General features: G+C 34.2%; 1 protein-coding gene across 4 annotated transcripts in view; it reads left to right on the top strand.

Moving 5' to 3' along the window:
- Positions 1-22,636, top strand: part of LOC123540821 (adhesion G protein-coupled receptor E3-like) — a 162,050-nt gene that overhangs the window by 88,814 nt on the left and 50,600 nt on the right. For all 4 annotated transcript variants that reach the window (XR_008367774.1, XM_053526341.1, XM_053526340.1 and 1 more), the window contains exons 12-14: positions 11,460-11,588; positions 11,960-12,032; positions 22,231-22,360. Coding sequence is in view for 3 of the 4 variants with exons in the window: in XM_053526341.1 (XP_053382316.1) it covers positions 11,460-11,588; positions 11,960-12,032; positions 22,231-22,360 (332 nt within the window). In the remaining variant the exon portion in view is untranslated. The remainder of the gene's footprint in view (positions 1-11,459; positions 11,589-11,959; positions 12,033-22,230; positions 22,361-22,636) is intronic.

Raw genomic sequence — 22,636 nt, forward strand, 5'->3', positions numbered from 1 at the left:
TCGTAAACTCATGTTGAAGCCATCATGGTGTTCCTTATCAATTCCTTCTCAATCGTAAACTCATGTTAAAGCCATCATGTTTTCCTGATCAATCCTCTAATCGTAAACTCATGCTGAAGCCATCATGTGTTCCTTATCAATTCCTTCTCAATCGTTAACTCATGTTGAAGCCATCATGGTGTTCCTTATCAATTCCTTCTCAATCGTAAACTCATGTTGAAGCCATCATGGTTTTCCTGATCAATCATACATGTTCTTATCATTCCTCTCAATCTAACTGTGTTTGAAGCCATCATGTGTTCCTTATCAATTCCTTCTCAATCGTAAACTCATGTTGAAGCCATCATGGTGTTCTTATCAATTCCTTCTCAGCGTAACTCATGTGAAGCCATCATGGTGTTCCTATCAATTCCTTCCAATCGTTAACTCATGTGAAGCCATCATGGTTTCTTATCAATTCCTTCTCAATCGTTAACTCATGTTTAAGCCATCATAGTGTCACTTACCAATTTCTTCTCAATCGTAAACACATGTTGAAGCCATTATGGTTTTCCTGATCAATTCCTACTTAATCGTAAATTGATGTTGAAGCCATCATGGTGTTCTGAAGCCATCATGGTGTTCTTGATCAATTCCTTCTCAATCGTTAACTCATGTTTAAGCCATCATGGTGTTCCTTATCAATTCCTTCTCAATCGTAAATCATGTTGAAGCCATCATGGTGTTCCTTATCAATTCCTACTCTCGTAATCGTTGAAGCCATCATGTTGAAGCATCATGGTGTTCTTATCAATTCCTTCTCAATCGTTAACTCATGTGAAGCCATCATGGTGTTCCTTATCAATTCCTTCTCATATGTAATCATGTTGAAGCCATCATGGTATTCCTTATCAATTCCTTCTCAATCGTTACTCATGTTGAAGCCATCATGGTGTTCCTTATCAATTCCTTCTCAATCGTAATCTGATGTTGAAGCCATCATGGTTTTCCTTATCAATTCCTACTTAATCGCAAATTGATGTTGAAGCCATCATGGTGTTCTGAAGCCATCATCTTGTTTGTTATCAATTCCTTCTCAATCAGTTAAGCCATCGTGTTCACAATCCTATAGGTGTACTAGCTCTAGATCAGTTCCTTCTCAATCGTTAACAACATCATGTCTGAAGCCTCATCAATTGCCTGTGTTCCTTATCAATTCCTTCTCAACGTAAAAAAAAAACAAAGAAAAATATCAACAGGGAACGCCACGCACCAAAAGCGCAGCCTCCTCAAAACGAACCCCCAGCACGCAAACGCGTGCACCACACACACACACACACACACTCAAAGCTTACACATCAGGACAAAACGAACAACACACACACAACCAACCACACACACAACACAACTCAAAGCCACATGGGACAAGCTAACATAAGCATAACCACACGCGCGCCACAAATTCACTACAAGGAAAACGAACAAACAAAGGAACCATCAGTGGGGCCCCTTGAACGTCAGTTGGCCCAAACACCATATGGTGTTCCTTATCAATTCCTTCTCAATCGTTAACTCATGTTTAAGCCATCATGGTGTTCCTTATCAATTCCTTCTCAATCGTAAACTCATGTTGAAGCCATCATGGTGTTCCTTATCAATTCCTTCTCAATCGTAAACTCATGTTGAAGCCATCATGGTTTTCCTTATCTATTCCTACTTAATCGCAAATTCATGTTGAAGCCATCATGCTGAAGCCATCATGGTTTTCTTTATCAATTCCTACTCAATCTTAAATTTATGTTGAAGCCATCATGGTGTTCCTTGTCAATTCCTTCTCAATCGTAAACTCATGTTGAAGCCATCATAGTGTTCCTTATCAATTCGACTATTTTTATTAGTCTTCATCAGAAAGGTAACAAATATGATATGAAATAAACAACGTCATGAATATATGACGTCATAAAAGATGACGTTACGTTACAAACATTTTGGCGTAAAAATTACAAAGTACAAAAGGCTACATAATGTTTACACAAATGTATATCTAAAGTACTGTTTAATAGAGAATAACAGGCTACTGTCTTTTGATATCAATGTTATCAGGTCGAGGCTGATATGGCTGGAAGGGGTGAGGGCAACCCTTCCAGCCCATATCAGCCTCGACTGATAACATTGATATCAAAAGACATAGCTTGTTTTCTATTATCATGGAACTCATACAAACTGCCTAGAAAAACATATGTTTCATCTCTTATTCGTAAAAATGTCTTCTGAAGCAAAAAAAATTAATTTATTATTTACGGTTTGAAAATCATCCGCCCCTGAAACATCTGAACGAAAATACGGCAGCCATATTGAATCAACTCTGACAATGTTTTTGACTTTCTGATATTCTTGTAAAAAAAATAACAATGAAATAATTTCTTACCTGCGTAAAAATCAAAAATCATCCTCTTGAATAAACCAGAACATGCTTTATTTCCATATTACTGACAGTATACAGCATTTGACTCAGACAACTACATGTCCAAAGCGCTGAAAATTTCACTTCCAGTTCCAGACTTTACAGTTTTTAAAATCACTAAATTTACACTGATCCAAGAATTATAATTAACTGATTCAAGAATAATAATTAACACAAACACTTTTGCTAATAATTAATAAAATGTGCATGCCTTAAATAAGGCATAAATCAAGAATAAGTATATCATACATTGTCAAGTGTATTGTAAACCTTTCCAAAAATTGATCCATGTAAACATTGTGATGTCATGATGAACGTTTCACAATGACGTCATTCAGTGCTATTGTCTGTTTGATAAAAATAGAGACAACCATATTCAAAAAAATTTGTTGAGATTACAGAATCTATTTAGAAAAAAAGTTGTGCAACATCGAAACTGGACTCTGTAATAAAATTCAATCTGGAAGGAAACTGATGTAAAAACTAGTCCGTCAATATGGGAGGAGCTTAATTTTGATATCAGGTCAATGACCTGATAACAAAATAAAATATCAGGCAAGTGATATCTGGCACTTTGCATAGTAGTTGCATGATTAAAGTATATTATGACAAAAATTAAAATTAAAAGTGGTTATTCTTAATACATAGTAAGATTATAGACATTATTAAAAATAATAATCATGTTAATAATCATAATAACAGTAAGTACAGGATCACAAAGATACGAAATCACTGGGTAAATTGTGCTATAGACAAAAAAAGAAAATACCAGCAAAAACAGTACTATCTGACATTAAGAAAATCACAGTTTGTGTTACATAACAGAAAACACTATGAAGTGAAGAGACTTATGAACAATTATACATTACTTTTGAAAAATAGTATCTAGTTTGTGAATCCAGTAAGTTTCCTTTAGAAGCCTTCTCATATTATCAATTCCTTCTCACTCGTAAACTCATGTTGAAGCCATCATGGTGCTCCTTATCAATTCCTCCTCAATCGTAAATTCACACTGAAACTCTTATTGTGTTCATTACAGATTTATTCTCAACTTTGAACTAATTCTGAAGCTATACATTTCCTCCTTGTTTTTAACTGCCGAACCATAACAAAGTTCCTCATTTATTCCTCCTCGGCTGTTTAATGGTGTTCCGGAAGTGATGTTCAGGTTGTAACAGTCATTTTACGGGGATTTTACTATACGCTTAGAAAGAAGAGCAAATGAGAGAATGTACTTACCTTTACAATCAGTGCGTAAGCAAATGAAAAATGTCTATCAATTTCAGGCTGGTTTGTTATGACCATATATCCCTAATATCATTTAGGTGCACTTCATGTCAGATGACTTTTTGCAAATCAGATTACTTGATAACGCATTATAGATAATTTATCAAAATGAAAAATTGTTGCTACACTCTGCCTGATTGGACGAGAGACCACTGCTGTAATTATTCGTCGTAGAATAAACGAAACAAAATTGCACACCTACGAAACCTTTGTTACAAATTAAAAGAGAGCCATTTAATTGTTAAAGTGTCGTGTTTAGTTTTGCTGTTTGCAAAATGTTAGAAAAATGATAGAATAGCACAAATGATATGAAAACCTCATAAACTTTTTGTCTTATTATAATTCGCCGACCATCTTTTTTAAAGATATTTTTTGTTAAATATATGTAAATTTGAACATTGTTAAAGGCATTGGTCAGTAATTACAAACTGTTCTTTAGCTGTTTGAATTTCATACAGTATCAAGGCAAAACCTCCTTTGCAATTCATGAAAATAACATTTTAGTGTTATCAAACAAGTTGTAAACCACATTTGACCAGTTGTTCCAGCATTAAAGTCTTCTTTAGAATTCTATTTCCGTACAAAAAGGAGTATTTTAATTACAGCAGTTGGATAGATCTACTCTATTTAAAATTCAAACTATTGGTCAGCTGATATTATCGAATGATGGATAATGCTGATCTGGTCACATGAGATATTGGCGTAATTACTAAAAATACCCTACACATTTTGTTTTTTGATAAACGATCAAACTTGTAATTACAAACCGCTCCAAAGGGCATTTTGTAAGATGCTAAGTTGTCTGGTAATTTCATGTTTTATGAAACATTGACGAAGGTTGTTTACTTCTTCACAGTTCAGGTGTCTGTACCAACCATTTAATAGAGAACTGATGTGAAGATTGACATCATATTTATCATATTGTTTATTTCTTTTCTTCGTTATTCTAATGGCCTTCGTCCGTCGTGCATGCGTCCGTGCGTCGTGAACAATTTCTTTAAACGACATATCCTCCAAACCCACTAAATGAAACTTTACACAACTGATCTCTTTTGCTGCTCAAATTGTTCCGATTCATTGAACATATGGGTCACTATGGTTAAAATTTCTTCTCTGAAGCGACTTGATATTTGGCTTGTGATATCAGGGATTGAATCTCTGCCATAATTGTGCAAATTATTACCCTAGGGTCAGAAATGGCGACGCCGCTGGGTGCGCGATGTTTATGCTATATGCTTATGTATAGGAAACTTTGAAAATATTCCTCTCTTAACACACAGAGCCTTGATACTTAGCATGTAGTAATAGGGTTTGACTCTCTACCATAATTGTTAGGATAAAAAATGGCCACGTCCCTATGTGTGACATGTATATATTATACACTTATATATAAGAAACGTTGAAATTATTCTTCCCTGAAGCCACAAAAGCTAGAACTTTGTTATTTGACATTGAGAACTTGTTCAAATTATTGCCCTACGATCAAAAATGGCCACGCCCCTAAGTGTGACACACCCATATATATAGGCTTATATATAATCTTCTTTCTCTAAAGCCATAAAGCTAGAGCCTTGATATTCGGCATGTGATATAAGGGTTTGCATCTCTACTTAATTGTTCAAGCTATTGCCCTAGGTTAAAAAATGGCCACATTTTCTGTCAGCGTCGTTCGTGGTCTGTCGTGGTCGTCAGTGGTCTCGGTTACACTCAAGATGTCAAATTTCTGGTTCAGTCTTGGTAAAACTCGGTCAGAGTATATGTAGTTGCCCAAATTAAATCTCGGATGGATCAAACACATGTTGTACTTTATACATACGAAACCAGGTCAAATGTTTGTCTCCGCAAAATCTAGGTCAAATTTAAAAGTAGGTTGTCATTTTGCAACATGTTCTACCTAATCTACACTCAAATTTGTGTACATGTGGAGGCAAATGTATGTAGAATTCACAAATAGCTTGCTTCTACGAGGCACGCTTCTATCATAGTCTTAAAATAGATAAGACTGTTTATTATTTGTTTTCAATAGTTAAATAGTCTTTTTATCATAAAATGTGGCGTTGTCTGCATGAAAATGTAACAAATGATAAAAAGAATGCTATATTTATGTCACTGAAACAGTCTAAGGAATCTTGACAAGAAACTGCTCAGCCCTGAGCAGTAACACCTCAGCAGGAATAGAGTTATAATACTCTACAGAGACTTTGATCTAATATACCGTGACAGTCAGCTGGTGGTCAGCAATCTGAGGGATAGAGTGGAGCTGATAAGAATTACAAGCACACAGCAGAAGCTAAACAATATTAAAGAAGACCTATGGGCATAATTTATACATCAGTTTAGCAACAATTATCTCATGATTTATTTTGTACATACAGTTATTGTTAATAAATGATTTTGCTGCTTAAAAGTAGAGTGTCAAAATTAAAGTATAAATAAATTATCGTTCTAAATTCTGTTATTAGCCCACCATCATCAGATGGTGGGCTATTCAAATCACTCTGCGTCCGTGGTCCGTCGTCCTTCCGTCCGTCCGTCATTCCGTCCGTCCTTCCGTTAACAATTTCTCGTTATCGCATCTCCTCAGAAACTACAAGGGGGATTTTGACCAAACTTTGTCAGAATGATGTATTGGTACCCTAGTTGTGTCCCTCTGAAAATCAGACTGGTTCAACAATTTTTGAATGAGTTATGGCCCTTTGTTTATTTCTATAATTTACATAGATTTATATAGAGAAAATCTTTGAAAATCTTCTTGTCCAAAACCACAGAGCCTAGGGCTTTGATATTTGGTATGAAGCATCATCTAGTGGTCCTCTACCAAGATGATTCAAATTATTTCCCTGGGGTCTAATATGGCCCCGCCCCTGGGTGTCACATGGTTTATATAGACTTATATAGGGAAAAACAGCCCTAGGCCCTGTGGTTTTGAACAAGAGGTTTTTCAAAACCACAGGGCCTAGGGCTTTGATATTTTGTATGTGACATCATCTAGTGGTCTTCTACTAAGATTGTTTAAATTATTCCCCTAGGGTAAAATATGGTCCCTATATAAGTTTACATAGACTTATATAGGGAAAAACTTTGAAAATCTTCTGGTCCAAACCACAAAGCCTAGGGCTTTGGCATTTGTAATGTAGCATCATCTAGTGGTTTTCTACAAAGCTTGTTCAAATTATCCCCCAAATGTCAGATATGGCCCCACCCTGGGGGTCACATGGTTCATATAGACTTGTATATGGAAAAGCTTTTAAAATCTTCTTGTCAATAACTTACAACATTCAGATTTGGACAACATGTATGGTTTTGAGTGGCAAGATGAACCTTGACACGAGTTGACCTTGATTTTGACCTAGTGACCTACTTTCACATTTCTGTAGCTACAGTCTTCAAATTTGGACCACATGCATAGTTTTGTGCACTGAAAAAAACTTTGACCTTGACATTGACCTAGTGACCTACTTTCACATTTTTGAAGGTACAGGCTTCAAATTTGGACCACATGCATAGTTTCGTGTTCTGAAATGAAATTTGACCTTGATTTTGACCTAGTGACCTACTTTCACATTTCTCAAGCTACAGCCTTCAAATTTGGACCAAATGCATAGTTTTGTGTACCGAAACAAACCTTGACCTTTACATTGACCTAGTGACCTACTTTCACATTTTTGAAGGTACAGGCTTCAAATTTGGACCACATGCATAGTTTGTGTTCTGAAATGAAATTTGACCTTGATTTTGACCCAGTGACCTACTTTCACATTTCTCAAGCTACAGCCTTCAAATTTGGACCACATGCATAGTTTTGTGTACCGAAACAAACCTTGACCTTTACATTGACCTAGTGACCTACTTTCACATTTTTGAAGGTAAAGGCTTCAAATTTGGACAACATGCATAGTTCTGTGTTCCGAAATAAAATTTGACCTTGATTTTGACCTAGTGACCTACTTTCACATTTCTCGAGCTACAGCCTTCAAATTTGGACAATTTGCATAGTTTTGTGTACCGAAATGAACTTTGACCTTAAGATTGACCTAGTGACCTACTTTCACATTTCTGTAGCTACAGGCTTCAAATTTAGACCACAAGCATAGGATTGTGTACCGAAACAAACTTTGACCTTGACATTGACCTAGTGACCTACTTCCACATTTTTGAAGGTACAGGCTTTGAATTTGGACCACATGCATAGATTTGTGTTCTGAAGTGTAATTTGACCTTGATTTTGGCCTAGTGACCTACTTTCACATTTCTCAAGCTACAGCCTTCAAATTTAGACCACTTGCATAGTTTTGTGTACCGAAATAAACTTTGCCCTTAAGATTGACCTAGTGACCTACTTTCGAATTTCTCAAACTACAGCCTTCAAACTTGATGCACACGCATAGTTTTGTGTACAAAGAACTTTGTCCTTGAAATTGATTTAGTGACCTACTTTCACATTTCTCAAGCTACAGCTTTCGAATTTGGACCACATGCACAGTGTTGTGTACGGAAATGAAATTTGACCTTGAGCTAGTCATTAAGTCTTGAAAATTTGAACACTCGAAAATGGCACATTGGTGGGCGCCAAGATCACTCTGTGATCTCTTGTATTTTAATTTCAGTTTTTTTTTCAATGTCAAATATAGGTAAAACATTGCTAACAATCAAAAGCCCTAAATAGTTATAGTTTTTAATTATAATATGTAGTCTCTGTAACAAAATATATATTGATAACAATTAGTAACTTTTAATGAAAAGGAAACAAAATATGAGCAGCGCCATGAAAAAACCAACTTGTGGCTTTGCGACCATCATGGATCCAGACCAGCCTGACATTTGAATAGGCATAATAAGAAGGATGTACATGTTCTCATAATGTCTTATTACAAATATAACGTCAGACGGGAAAGAAATGAATTTGATGTTCTAGAGTCTCCTAGTCGACATTTATTAAAAACATCCTGACCTCAAACATTTTTATGCTTTTACAATAAAAAAACGACTTTTCATGTTTTTAGAACAAAAAAGTAAAAATAAAAAGCAATAATAATTACAAGTATGTTTTAAATATAGCCAACACAAAATACATTTTTTTTCTATATTCAACTGTAGAATATTAATGATCATGATTTCTTAATTTTTTATTCAACCTTTTGAAGCTTTAACTCTTACTATGTACCTTGTTAAGTTTCTACAATATAAACTGGCCCATCTTTCAATTTTGACAGTACCATTTATAGTTTATAGGGATATTAATTGAAATCTTACTAACTGAATTGCAAACAGTGTAGATCATGATCTTGCTCTGCAATGGTCGCAGAGGCAAATACAGTTGCCACTGCAATTGCCGCTAGCATAATATTTAGAGTTAAAATTATTTAAAGTACATAGTTTTGAACTTTTGACCTTACATGAACAATAATTTAGTTACAAGCTTTCTTCACAATCGAGCTAAAATACATTAATAAAACCTAACAATTACATGCATACAATTTGTACATGTATAAATACATGTATGTAATATATTAATTACATACATACATACCCACGTAGAAGCCATTTCAACAAGGAGGGCGGGGGTCATATTATCATGGGGATCATGGAGGACACAAATATGAGTCTGGAATATGGGTTCAAACTTAAAATTAAATATATCCACAGATGAAATTAGTATAAGCAGTTTAGATCCTGAGCTTACATCATATCAACACTAAACTTGCTGGAGGTGGGGCAAACTACACACTCCCCCAAGCCCCTGTCTGATGCCCTTCTCCCCTTCCCTCTGTCTAGTATGTCCAATAAATGATACATTTATTATATTTGCACATAAACTGTAGTGTCAGTGTAACATGCACTTCCATAATCAATTTATGTAATATCTGATAGACTTAGTGGTTAATTCAGGTTGCTTCAGTCTGAGACCTTTTTGTGTGGTGCTCTCATGAATGCTGTGTTTTTGTGCTTTTTAGACATGCTTGGAAGCTCACCGATATTGTAAAATGTGCATCTGGACTGGGACTGAAGTCGTACAGATCAGCATTTTATTTTTTCTTCAGACAAAGGGTTTCAAGTTTTGATCAAGAAAAAAACATAGAAAGTTAATGTGTTACAGATTTTTAGATTACAATTTACTAAGATGTTCAACATTATATCAGCCTCCAGTGTTGGGTCATAATTCACTGTGGTCAGTGAGCTTGTCAGTGATAATGAGACAACATGCTGGGCAGCAAACCACAGATATTTTCTGTATCTGACCAAGATTCCTTAGACTGGAAAGACTTATCAAACTCGTTCAAAAGTTGTGCACGAGGACACTCGTGTAATGTTCTCTGCATACGCCACAATCTGGCGCAACCTGTATAGATATATGACGGTAATTAGGTGATTATCAGTACATGAGAAATTCGAAGAAAGAATAAATCAAATTATAAAAATTAGTCTAACACGACTGGCATTAATTGCTATATAAAGATATAAAAAGCAGTCCATATATAATAATTATGAATCTTGGATAAAATATGATTGGCTGATACATTTTATACGATAATATAAGAATTAAATTAAAGCAATTATATCAATTTTGAGAATAATAGTTATGTATGGAAAATACTTAGAACACAAAATTAATTTGAATAAATTGCAAGCTTATTATATATTACAAAGATCATTTCCATACAAATTTAGATAGACGTTTTTAACAAATAATACCTTGCACAAAAGTAATTTCCAAATAGACCTGAATATAAAAACAATGGCGGGAAATAAAAAAAAGTGTTTCGTATACAGCTAAGTCCGCGTGTCAAGAAAATGTATTTCAGTTTAGATTTTGTAGCAAACATACCGTAAATGTATCTAAGTTCTAATTGTTTATTGCCGAATAAAACCATCTTTTAGTTGCAGTAATCATATTTATATCGCAGACACTTGGGGTCAGCCCTTCCACTCTTCCGCCCTTGCCACTGTTGTCCAGTAAAACATGTTATGTTTCAAGTTCAGCATGTTCACATGTGGTGGTCATAAAACATGTTTTGTTACAAGTGCCTTTTCGAATACGAAATGAATGTGGAATTTACAAACGAAAACAACTGTCGATTCAACTATTAAATTAGAATCTTCGTTTAAATTCCAATTGTGTCAAGTTTGCAATGAGCTGGAATCGACATCCAGTTTACAAAATTGTTTAGGTTGTAGATCGGTATTCAATGTAGATACGGGTCTGCAATCATAGATGAATTGTTAAACTTGATCAGCTCTTAGATTTATAATCGCAGACAAAAATCCAAAAAGAGCCCAGGTCGTAGGTAGGCATTAAAATTGTTTAGGTCATAGATTTAGTTTACAAGTAAATCAAAATTCGAAAAAAGTACAGATGGCAGATCAACATAAGAAAAGGTACAGGTCGTAGGTGGTAGATCAGCATTCGAAAATTTTCAGACCGCAGATCAACATTCAATGTCGGCCTAGGTCTGCAATTGCAAATCAACACTGAAATTTGTTCAGGTCGTAGAGCAACATGCAATGTAGAATTAGAAATATGCACATACATTGAAAGCGGTATAAAATGACTGAGTATGCAGTGTTATTATTTCCGAAAAGCTAACACGTATAAACTATTTCTTTTAAAATGACATTATTTCAATTTACGAAAAAGATGTAACTAACTTACTAGCATGAGTTGTTTGTGAGTGTGCGACACCTTTACTTTTATACTCAATTATATATGTTTTTGTTCATGACCTGACAGCAATGGAAGTTACAAAGGTTTTAACGGATGATATAACATTTCCGGATCAGGAGTATCGCTCCGAAGAATATCTTGATTGGGTAAAGAACACGAAAAGTAACATTCGATTGAGTTCTACATCTTTTAGAGGTATAATCATTAATATCGCATTTAGAACGGTTTCAAATACGAGATTTTAGATGAGATAACAATTGTAAAGAGAGCTATTACTATTACCATGACTTCCTTCCACCGAAAAAGATTATTTGTATTTCGTCATTTCAAAGTACTTTCAATGACATTATTATTAACTAGATATTTATAGTAAGGACATGCCATTTAAAAATGGAACCTCTTTCAATATTTTTACAGTTGTACATCTATCTTCACATGTAATTCTAGATAAATATAAATTTAAATCACTATTTTAGACATAAAAAATTAACTATTTGGCTGGTTCTACTCATTTATGTATCGTAGTGTATTTTGTCCAATCAGTCATTTAATTCATTTCGATACAGATTTGTCGGTCCAGTATATTTCTACAGCAATTATGTACAGAAATATGTCGGAAATATTTCCAAGTAAAACCAAGTAAGTGAAATATACATTATCATTGATTAATTATCACTTCAAAGATAATATATTGCATAAGATTGACAGTACTGTAACAAGTTTTCCTTGAAATATAATAAAAATGTTTACGTTTATAAGAAAAGATTGGCCTTTAATGATATGCGCATTTAGAGTAATAATTAATACTGAATCACAAAAGTAATGTGTGTGACAAATAGTAACTTTTATATTTATTTAATTGTAATAAGGGAAAGTTCTTACAGATGAAAATGATGTTTTCTGGCTTGTAAGTGACGGTGATTGACTAAAGAAATCGCCGTCAGCTGTCAAAGTCATTCCAAATTACATGGTCCTATCTCCCGGCATATAAATTTCTTAAATTTTACATTAGGCCAATACAGCAGGCTTGCATTTTGAGTTAAATTCTACCTTATGCCATTACTGCAGGCTTGAACTTTGGGTTAAATTTTACCTTATGACATCACAGAGAGCTTGAACTTTGGGTTAAACTTTACCTTATGTCATTACAGCGAGCTTGATCTTTGGGTTAAATTTTACCTGATGTCATTACAGCGAGCTTGAACTTTTAGTTAAATATTACGTTATTACAGCGGGCTTCAACTTCATGTTAAATTTAACCTTATGCCGTTATAGCAAGCTTGAACTTTTGGTTAGATTTTACCTTATGCCATTACAGTGAGCTTAAATCTTCGGTTAAATTTTACCTTATGCCATTACAGCAGGCTTCAATTTTGAGTTACATTTTACTTGATGATATTTCAGCGAGCTTGAACTTTAGGTTAAATTTTACCTTATGCCATTACAGCGAGCTTGAACTTCGGTTTAAATTTTACCTTATGCCGTAATAGCGAGCTTGAACTTCATGTCAAAAAACTTATGCCGTTATTGCAAGCTTGAACTTTAGGTTAAATTTTACGTATGCCATTACAGCGAGCTTGAACTTTGGGTAAAACTTTACGTTATGCCATTACAATGTGCTTGAACTTTAAGGTTAAATTTTACCTGATGCCATTACAGCGAACTTCGAGCACTTCGGACTTGCTCGAGGTGTGACCTTTACAGTACGAAATGGGAGTATAGTTGAACGTTGACACGGGAAGACACTTCTATGCCAGGTTTGTCTAGTTGAACTAGGCTGTGAGGCCTACAAAATTCTTTGTTTCCGATAACATGCTCAAAAAGTAGGGTAGGCAGGTCGGAACACTTTTTTCAATTTTTTTCATTAAATAAGACTTTTCGGAAATTATTTTTGTGTCAAAAAATAAATACAAATAAAGGGGTTATGCCTTTACAGCATCAGTAAGTTGATTTTTAACATCACCGACCATGTTTAAAGCATAGAACGTGCAGTTTTGCAACTTTTTGTTAAAAATTGAAAAATAAATCTCCAAGGCCATAAAAACATTTACGGTTGGGCCTAAGATTTAGGGTAGGTCAGGATACCGGAAACAAACATTTGTTTACGACTAATGGCATAAGGTAAAATTCAAACATGGTGAATTCGATTACTTTTACTGCAAGAGGTAAAAATATACGCTAGCGCCACCTTGTAGAGATATAAAGAGGAAACGCCATTCCAATGCTGCGAAGATTGAGATATTGAGATTGAGGCTTGAAGCTATCAACATCACCAAGCTTAAATAAATTTGTATAAATTAAACTAATAAAAACTTCTGTTCTTCTATTTATTTATTTTTTTTATTTATTTATTTATATATATATTTTTTTTGCTAACAGATCTTCTTGTTGATTTTCGGTTTGGAATTAGAGTATATGTTATGATAAAATTCGTATTTAACACTTAATGATAATTACCTTTAAAATGCTTTGTGGAGTTTCCACTTTTTCTATTTTATTCAAGTAAACATTTAATAGTTGGTAGAAAAAAACAAGTCATTACCGACTCGGAATGTAAAGCCGTAACAAAAATCAGACATTTTAAAACGAGTCACATTGTTATTCTTTAATCAGTGATGTCGGATTAAAATATGAAGTTGATATGAACTTAAAATGAAAAATATAGAACTATTGTAATTATCTTCACTTGTCGTATGTTTTAAAATGTACACCTGAAAGAATAGCCATCCTTTGATCGTTGTCACAATAATGTTGATGTTAAATGAACAAACGATGAACTGGGAACGGGTTACAGGTAATGATACAGACAATAATTAAGAGACGACAGAGTTAATGTTACTAGAATACTGTGACCGAGACAAACCTGGCATAGAAATGCCTTCCCGTGTCAAAGTTCAACAAAACAAACGTGGCATAGAAGTGCCTACCCGTGTCAAAGTTCATCTAGACAAACCTGGCACAGAAGTGCCTACCCGTGTCAAAAGCTGGCATAGAAGTGCCTTCCTGTGTCAAAGTTCAACTAGACAAACCTGGCATAGAAGTGCCTACCCGTGTCAAAGTTCAGCTAGACAAACCTGGCATAGAAGTGTCTTCCCGTGTCAAAGTTCAACTAGACAAACCTGGCACAGAAGTGCCTTCCTGTGTCAAAGTTCAACTAGTCAAACCTGGCATAGAAGTGCCAAAGTTCAAAAAGTTTCTTAAGCATCACTGGAACAGTGAACTTAATTATGTGCATAAATTAGTGCGTGAGAAAAGAACAGTATGGTGTGCTGATTGAAAACCATGAAATCCGTCCAGTTACATTTACTGCCGAATGCGAATTTAGGTGTAAAATTTCACAGATATTACGTTCAGCAATCCATGTGAGGCTTGACCAGTAGTTAGACTGCATGACTAAAGTAAACCAAAATCGGTTCTGGAAAATAGTGAATAGTAGGAAAAACACAACTGAAGTATTTACAGAAGCGCATGTAAAGTTCCAGTTATTACAGTATTACAGTATGTGCTCCCTTTCTACAGCGGCCCGTTAAGAACAATTCCCTCCTTGCAACAACACTTGCTACTGACTCCAAAATATGCTTATTGTTCTTTATTTTACCTCTCTACAACAACTCCCTCCGAACAACAACCAAAATTTCCGTCTCCCAAAGGGTGTTGTTGTAGAGAGGGAGCACTGTATTTCTTTAACGTCATATAGATATATTCATTCTGAAACCTTTTCACTAAGTGTTACTGGAGCTGTGCAATATCAATTGCTAGTATTAATAAACTTACAACAATGCGGTTTTCAAGAACATTTTAAGGACCTTAATGACTTCTGTCAGTCTGTGCGAGGATGTTTTTATCCAAGTGAACAAAGCAGCACACTTTACGTCTGCTCACGACTTCGATCCAGTTTGGCATGATGCCTTCTTGTATAAACTGCCAGAAACTGAAATCGACATGACCTCCTTTCTCGTATTCTCGAATATATACAGAAGCATTTCCAGTTGTGTAAGGAACCAGTATTTTTTTCAGACTCATTTCCATTGCACACAATAACATTATTGTACAGCAGTATTTAAAGGACAGGCAGGTCAAGTAATTGCCCACACTCCATATTCGCCCGTCCTAAGTCCCTTTATATTTTTCTCTTTGCTTTGCCGAAAAAATATGGTGGATGGGGATCGCTACAAAATTCAAGAAGCGCCCTTGGTAGCGCAGTGTAACTTTGTCTACATAATATACCCAGAGCAGACTATTCTGCGGCTTTCAGGCCATGGATAGACAGAATTGAAATATGCGTTTCTGTCAATGGTGAAGATATTTTAAGGCACTAGTGTAAGCAATATGCTTAGATATAGGTGTTTCTGTATTCTATTCAGGGTCATAATTTTCTGAATTCCCCTCATACATGCGAAAATGATATAAGGAAAATAGTGATTTTACATTAATATAAGACTTTGAAAGCTCGAATAACCTACAGTTTAAGACGCAGACTATAGAAAAATAATTGATTATAGAAAGCTTCCATTTTCATGTACGGACATTAATAACAGTACTATATCCCATGTACTGTAATCATGTACGGACATTAATAACAGTAATATGTCTGTTTCCTGTAACACGACCGACTGTAAGTTTTTACCGCCGATCGCATATTTTTACGGACATAAGTTCGAGGTTCTCAGACCTACATCGATTATAGCGAATAGTAACGAACGTTTCCGGTTCCTTCGAGATGAAAAACATGGCGAAAAGCCTGTTTGTCGTAACCATCACCTGTCCAAAGATGATGGACAAAAATATTAAAGGTGATTGTGCCAGTCAGTCACTATCAAACTGTAGATGCCCTCTATTTTTTCATACATAAGGGCAAACCATGCCCAAAATAAATCGAAACCTGTTCAGTAAGTAAGTAGGTCAACATACCGGTTTTGAACTTATTCGCCGTCGGCGAAACTTCCGATATTTAATACATCGAAATGACAGTAGCTGGTGCAAAAATTACCTTTAGGTCCTATATAGACCAATTGCATGCGCGATAATGTTCTAATAGTGTGTTTATGCATCAAATAACAGCTCGAATACAGACAGATATCAAAATGTACAATTGTGCGAATCAGGAGAAAAGCTCTTGGCACCACAATTTTAAAGATATTTTAATGAAATAACAGTCATCCTGTAGCAAAAGTGTTCTTACAAAGCACTACATTCTCCGATTTTTTCTTTAAAGTTTTGTCAATAAACATATAAGACAGAAAATTAACATTTACAGTTTGAAAGTGGTGATAACTGCACCAAGGAAATTTCGATAGCTCTTTTCCTTATCACCACTTTTTGGTGGTGGCGCTAGGGTATAGTAGCCGTGTGTATCAAGGCATAGAAATCTGTCGTTGGCAACTCCAAAATCTTCAATGAAGTACTTGTTATATCTCTGGAGCTTCATGTATTTGGTGATGGGTCTTTGTTCTGTCCAGTCAACAACAGGTCATATGATATGACCCTCCAGGCAATTCATACCGGAACAAATATAGCTCAGCTGTATAGTTAGATGAATGTGTATGTGTTTAATACTACGGAAACGTGGCTGTAGCCTGTATGTGCATTCAGCATTCACAAAAAAAAATCATGAAATCAAAACAGTATAGGATATATAATATTATAGTACATTTTGTATTTTTATTATAAACCTTTAAGATTAATATTGAAGGCGATAAATCTTTCTGAAGTGTCCCCGGACCTAATTTTAGCAGACTTGAAAACTGTTGGGAACATGAGGGCAGTGTCGTAACAGTGTGCAATACTTTTGGAGTCTGGAAAAAGCTTTGCAGCCATTGTATTCCAAGTCACATCTAGCACAATTTATTCACCATATCCAGGACTACAACCCAGATTGCCTTGTATATCAAGAGCAGGAGAGTTTTCTGATATTGAATCATTCTACTAGCCAAGCCATTTGAAATCTAGCTTAAAATTTACAGGGTTTAGGGATTAAAAGCTTTCCTGGTGGAATTAAATACAATGGCTGTCATTCTAGGAACCGAAATGTTTTATATCACAAAAGTTTGGTTTGGATCTATACATATTCACATAAATTCTTTTTAGCTCTTAGATAGTAAATACGAAAACATAACACTGAAATGTTCTAACACCTAATAAAAATACCCACCTACCTACCGATCCTCCTTTTATCAGCATGTTACAGGAAACAGAAATACTTCATTACAGGTATACTTCATTACACCGGCCTTACAATAATCATTTACGGTGTGGTATGATAATGCACGGGCAGAAATGAGAGTAAGTCGTTCCATTTTCTGTAAACATGTATTGATTTACGGTGTTATATGATAATGCACAGGTATTAATGACAGTAAATTGTCCAATTTATTGTAATTATTTAATCATTTCCGGTGATATATGATAACACTACTGCATGCACATGCCATTAAAAGGGTCATGAAATTGGCCTTAATTTTTTCAAACGTTTTTAACAGAGTTTTATCAGGTCACCATTAAAATTCACCCATTAGTTCTTACTATTTAATGGGATTTTCATGACCATAGTTTTAATGCCATACATTAAAAAACCATGAAATATGTATATTAAAACCCTGGTAAAATATACCTTGTTAAAATGACTTTGATGGCCATGAAAAGCTGCTTAAAATAAACCATTAAAATAAGTTAACAGGCTCCTTAAAACTCCGTGAAAATTTTTAATTGGCATGAAATTAATGTGCCATTAAAAAAATACCCCTTAATTCCCCATTAATTAGTAAGAACTAATGGGACCATTTATTCTTTTAATACTCTGTTAATGCCCGTTAATTATTAAAAAATTGATTAATGGTCTCATTAAATATGCGAGATTCAATTTTAATGGGTTCGTAATATTTTAATGGTATATCAAATTAAGGGCCATGAAAATATGTTATCAGAATTAGACATCTTAAGATAATCAACTTCATATTTATTTTTGCCGTATTAATTTAAACTACGTATTACTACACGTGTAATAGTATCTTTACATATGTACTGTTTTGTAAAATGCTAGAAGAATATTTGTTTCTTCTTTTTTCTCTCATTACTTTGTAATGTAAACACATGTAACAGCCTCGTACATATTGTCATATTGTATCCTTATTCTGTCATATGTTTATATGAAATGAGAAAATAAATGAATTTTGTATTGTATTGTTTTGTACTGAGAAAGGTTTACAGGTACCGGTTTAATAGATCAAGTGACCATGTGGGTAGTTTTAACTATTCAACATTATAATATTGACCAACATTCTGACCAAGTTTTTATTGGTACAGACATTAGGCATCAGATGTATTCAAAAAGCAACTGTTGATGACAATGTCAACGCCGAATGGGCAATCACTACTTAGCTCTACTTCAGTACTTTGTGCTCAGGTGCATGCACTTAAACAGCTAAGAGCAAACGTTTGAGGGATTGCATCACAAGTTCCCCCCTCCCCAATCAAGCGTACCACACTCTTTGATCCATCGGAACGAAGAAGCTATTGATCTGCCCATGCCCCAAATGAATTTAAGTTAGACTGTAAATCTTCACAATCATGTGTACTGTTCACTTCTCTATAAACCTTAGTTTCTACTCAAGGATTAGAAAATTAATTTGAAAATCTAAACTGGTCTGAGCACATTTTATAATGTAAATTCCTTACCCCACCCTTTTTCTTATACAAATGCTAATTATTTGGACAGGTAAAACAAAAAACTCAAAAGTGGCATGCATCAATACATATTTACCTTTACCAAAATAATGTAGATTGATGTTATCAAATAAATTAATATGTTTTCATCCGACTTACGTATGTATATTTTCATTGAAATAAATCCGATTTTTTGTAGGAACACAATCTGGCAAACATTTGAAAAACAATGGCATAACTGCATCAAGGGGAAATAACTTTAATGCAACTAAATATAACATCATGATATATTATAGATAATGTGTGCATAGTATGTATTTATTGTGATTAAAGTCCATTTTAGAACAATATGGGACTGGAATTATAAGCATTCAATGGGAGTGCAAGCCAAAAACCAAAAAAAAAATATACGAATCACATTTTACAGAATGAAGGATTTAATGGGCACCACATTGCTGTTAAGGGCCATTAAGTTTATTCTTAAATGAAATCGTACAGAATCTGAAGATTTAATGGGCATTAAATCAATTTTAAGGGCCATGAATAACCCTGTTAAATTCAAAATATACAGAATTTTACTATTTTTTTCAAAGCCATTAACATTTTTAGCTACCAAACTTAATTTTTAATGGCATGATTCATGGTAAAAAATGGGTGTTTTAATGGTATTTTAACATGTAACCCATTAATATTGTGAAACCTGTTAAATAAAGTGATGCAAGAATTAATGGGGTTAATTAACGGTTTTTCATATGTTAATGGGTATTTTACAGGGTTTTAAACCATGTTTAATGGTATGTACATCCAGTAGTGTAATGCACGGACATTAATGACAGTATTTTTTCCATTCTACTATAATCAGGTAATCATCTGAGGTATGATATGGTAATGCACGGGCGTAATGACAGATATTAATCCCATTTACTGTATCATTTACAGTGTGCTGACATTAAATGACAGATATTGGTCCCGTATACTGTATCATGTAATCAGTAAAAGTGTGTATGATAATGCACATGCATTAATGGCAGTAAATTGTCCATTATCTATGTTTTGCTATGATGATGCAAGGACATTAATGACATCAATTGGTCCCATTTACTGTAATCATTTAATCATTAACGTAGTGATATGATACCGCATGTGCAATAATGTCACTAATTCATCCCATTAACTGTTATCATGTAATCATTTACTATGTGATGTGCAATAATGATAGTATCCAATTTACTGTTATCATTTAATTATTTGCGGTGTGATATGATAACGCATGTGCAATAATGAAAGTAATTAGTCCCATTTACTGTTATAACATAATCATTTACGGTGTGATATGATAACACATGGGCAATTATGACAGTAATTGGTCCCATTTACTGTAATCATTTAATCATTAACGGTGTGATATGAGAACGCATGGGCAATAATGAAAGTAATTAGTCCCATTTACTGTTATCACATAATCATTTACGGTGTGATATGATAACACATTGGCAATAATGACAGTAATTGATCCCATTTACTGTTATCATGTAATTATTTGCGTAGTGATATGATAACACATGGGCAATAATGACAGTAATTGATCCCATTTACTGTTATCATGTAATTATTTGCGGTGTGATATGATAACACATGGGCAATAATGACAGTAATTGATCCCATTTACTGTTATCATGTAATCATTTTTGGTGTGATATGATAACGCATGTGCAATAATGACAGTAATTGGTTCCATTTACGGTTATCATTTAATCATTTGCGGTGTGATATGATAACGCACGTGAAATAATGACAGTATCCCAGTTACTGTTATCATTAAAATTTTAATCATTTACGGTGTGATATGATTATGCATATGCAATATTGATATCAATTGGTCCCATTTATTGTTATAATTTAATCATTTACGTTGTGATATGATAACGCATGGGCAGTAATGACATTTATTGATCCCATTTACTGTAATCATGTAATTATTTATGGTGTGATATGATAACGCATGTGTAATAATGACAGTATCCAATTTACTGTTATCGTGTAATCATTTACGGTGTGATATGATAACGCATGGGCAATAATGACAGTAATTGGTGCTTTTTACTGTTTTCATGTAATCATTCATGGTGTGATATGATAACGCATGGGCAATAATAACAGTAATTGGTCCCATTTACTATTTTCATGTAATCTTTCACGGTGTGATATGAAAACGCATGGGCAATAACAACAGTAATTGATCCATTTACTGTTATCATTTAATCATTTCAGGTGTGATATGATAACGCATTGGCATTAATGACAGTAATTGGTCCCATTTACTGTTATCGTTTAATCATTTGCGGTGTGATACGATAACGCATGTGCAATAATGACAGTAATTGGTCCCAGTTACTGTTATCATTAAATCATTCACGGTGTGATATGATAACGCATGTGCAATAATGACAGTAATTGGTCCCATTTACTGTTATCATGTAATCATTCACGGTGTGATATGATAACGCATGGGCAATAATGACAGTACTTGGTCCCATTTACTGTTATCATGTAATCATTTACGGTGTGATATGATAACGCATGGGCAATAACGACAGTAATTGGTCTCATTTACTGTTTTCATTTAATCATTAACAGTGTGATATGATAACGCATGAGCAATAATGACAGTAATTGGACCCATTTACTGTTTTCATGTAGTCATTTTCGTTATGATATGATAGCGCATTGGCAATATAATGACAGTAATTGGTCCCATTTACTGTTATCGTTTAATCATTTACGGTGTGATATGATAATGTATGTGCAATTATGCAGTATCCCATTTACTGTTATTATTTAATCATTTTCGGTGTGATATGATAGCGCATTGGCAATAATGTGAGTAAGTGATCCATTACTGTTTTTATTTAATCACTTACGGTGTGATATGATAATGCATGTGTAATAATGACAGTAACTGGTCACATTTACTGTAATCGTGTAATCATTTACGGTGTGATATAAAAATGCACATGATCAGTCAAATTATATTAAAGTTGATTTAATGAAACTCAGTGGGATATTGCTCGGAGCATATATATGACTCAACCAGGCTGAATCTTATGTAAAACAGAAACTTTTTGGCCACATATTACCAAGTTACAAAGAAGACCATCCCTACCTTGTATTTCAGGATCAATACAAACTCGTATATGGAGAAAAATAGAAACACAATAAATGGTCAGATACTTTCTCTCTCCATATCCCCACCTCTAACAGATAAACTGGATCCACCAATATATATTTCATTCCAGCATATTAATGTAAGTAAAAATTGATTTGAAAATTTAACAATGAATTAAAGGTATATTAGATGTAAAATTCATATTTAAACAACACATATTTTATGTATATATAAAATGAACCTATTTATAATATTTATATTAGTTATAAGCACTATGCATACGGTTTAATATGGTAAATGTGTACTATCACTAAAACTTAATACTGTTACTGTATGACATTTACTTATCATTCTAGCTCTACATATATACACAACCAGTTTATATATTTAGTAATGGTATACGAGTATAGATTTC

This window comes from Mercenaria mercenaria, chromosome 16, assembly GCF_021730395.1.
Source record: "Mercenaria mercenaria strain notata chromosome 16, MADL_Memer_1, whole genome shotgun sequence".
Taxonomy (NCBI): Eukaryota; Metazoa; Mollusca; class Bivalvia; order Venerida; family Veneridae; genus Mercenaria; species Mercenaria mercenaria.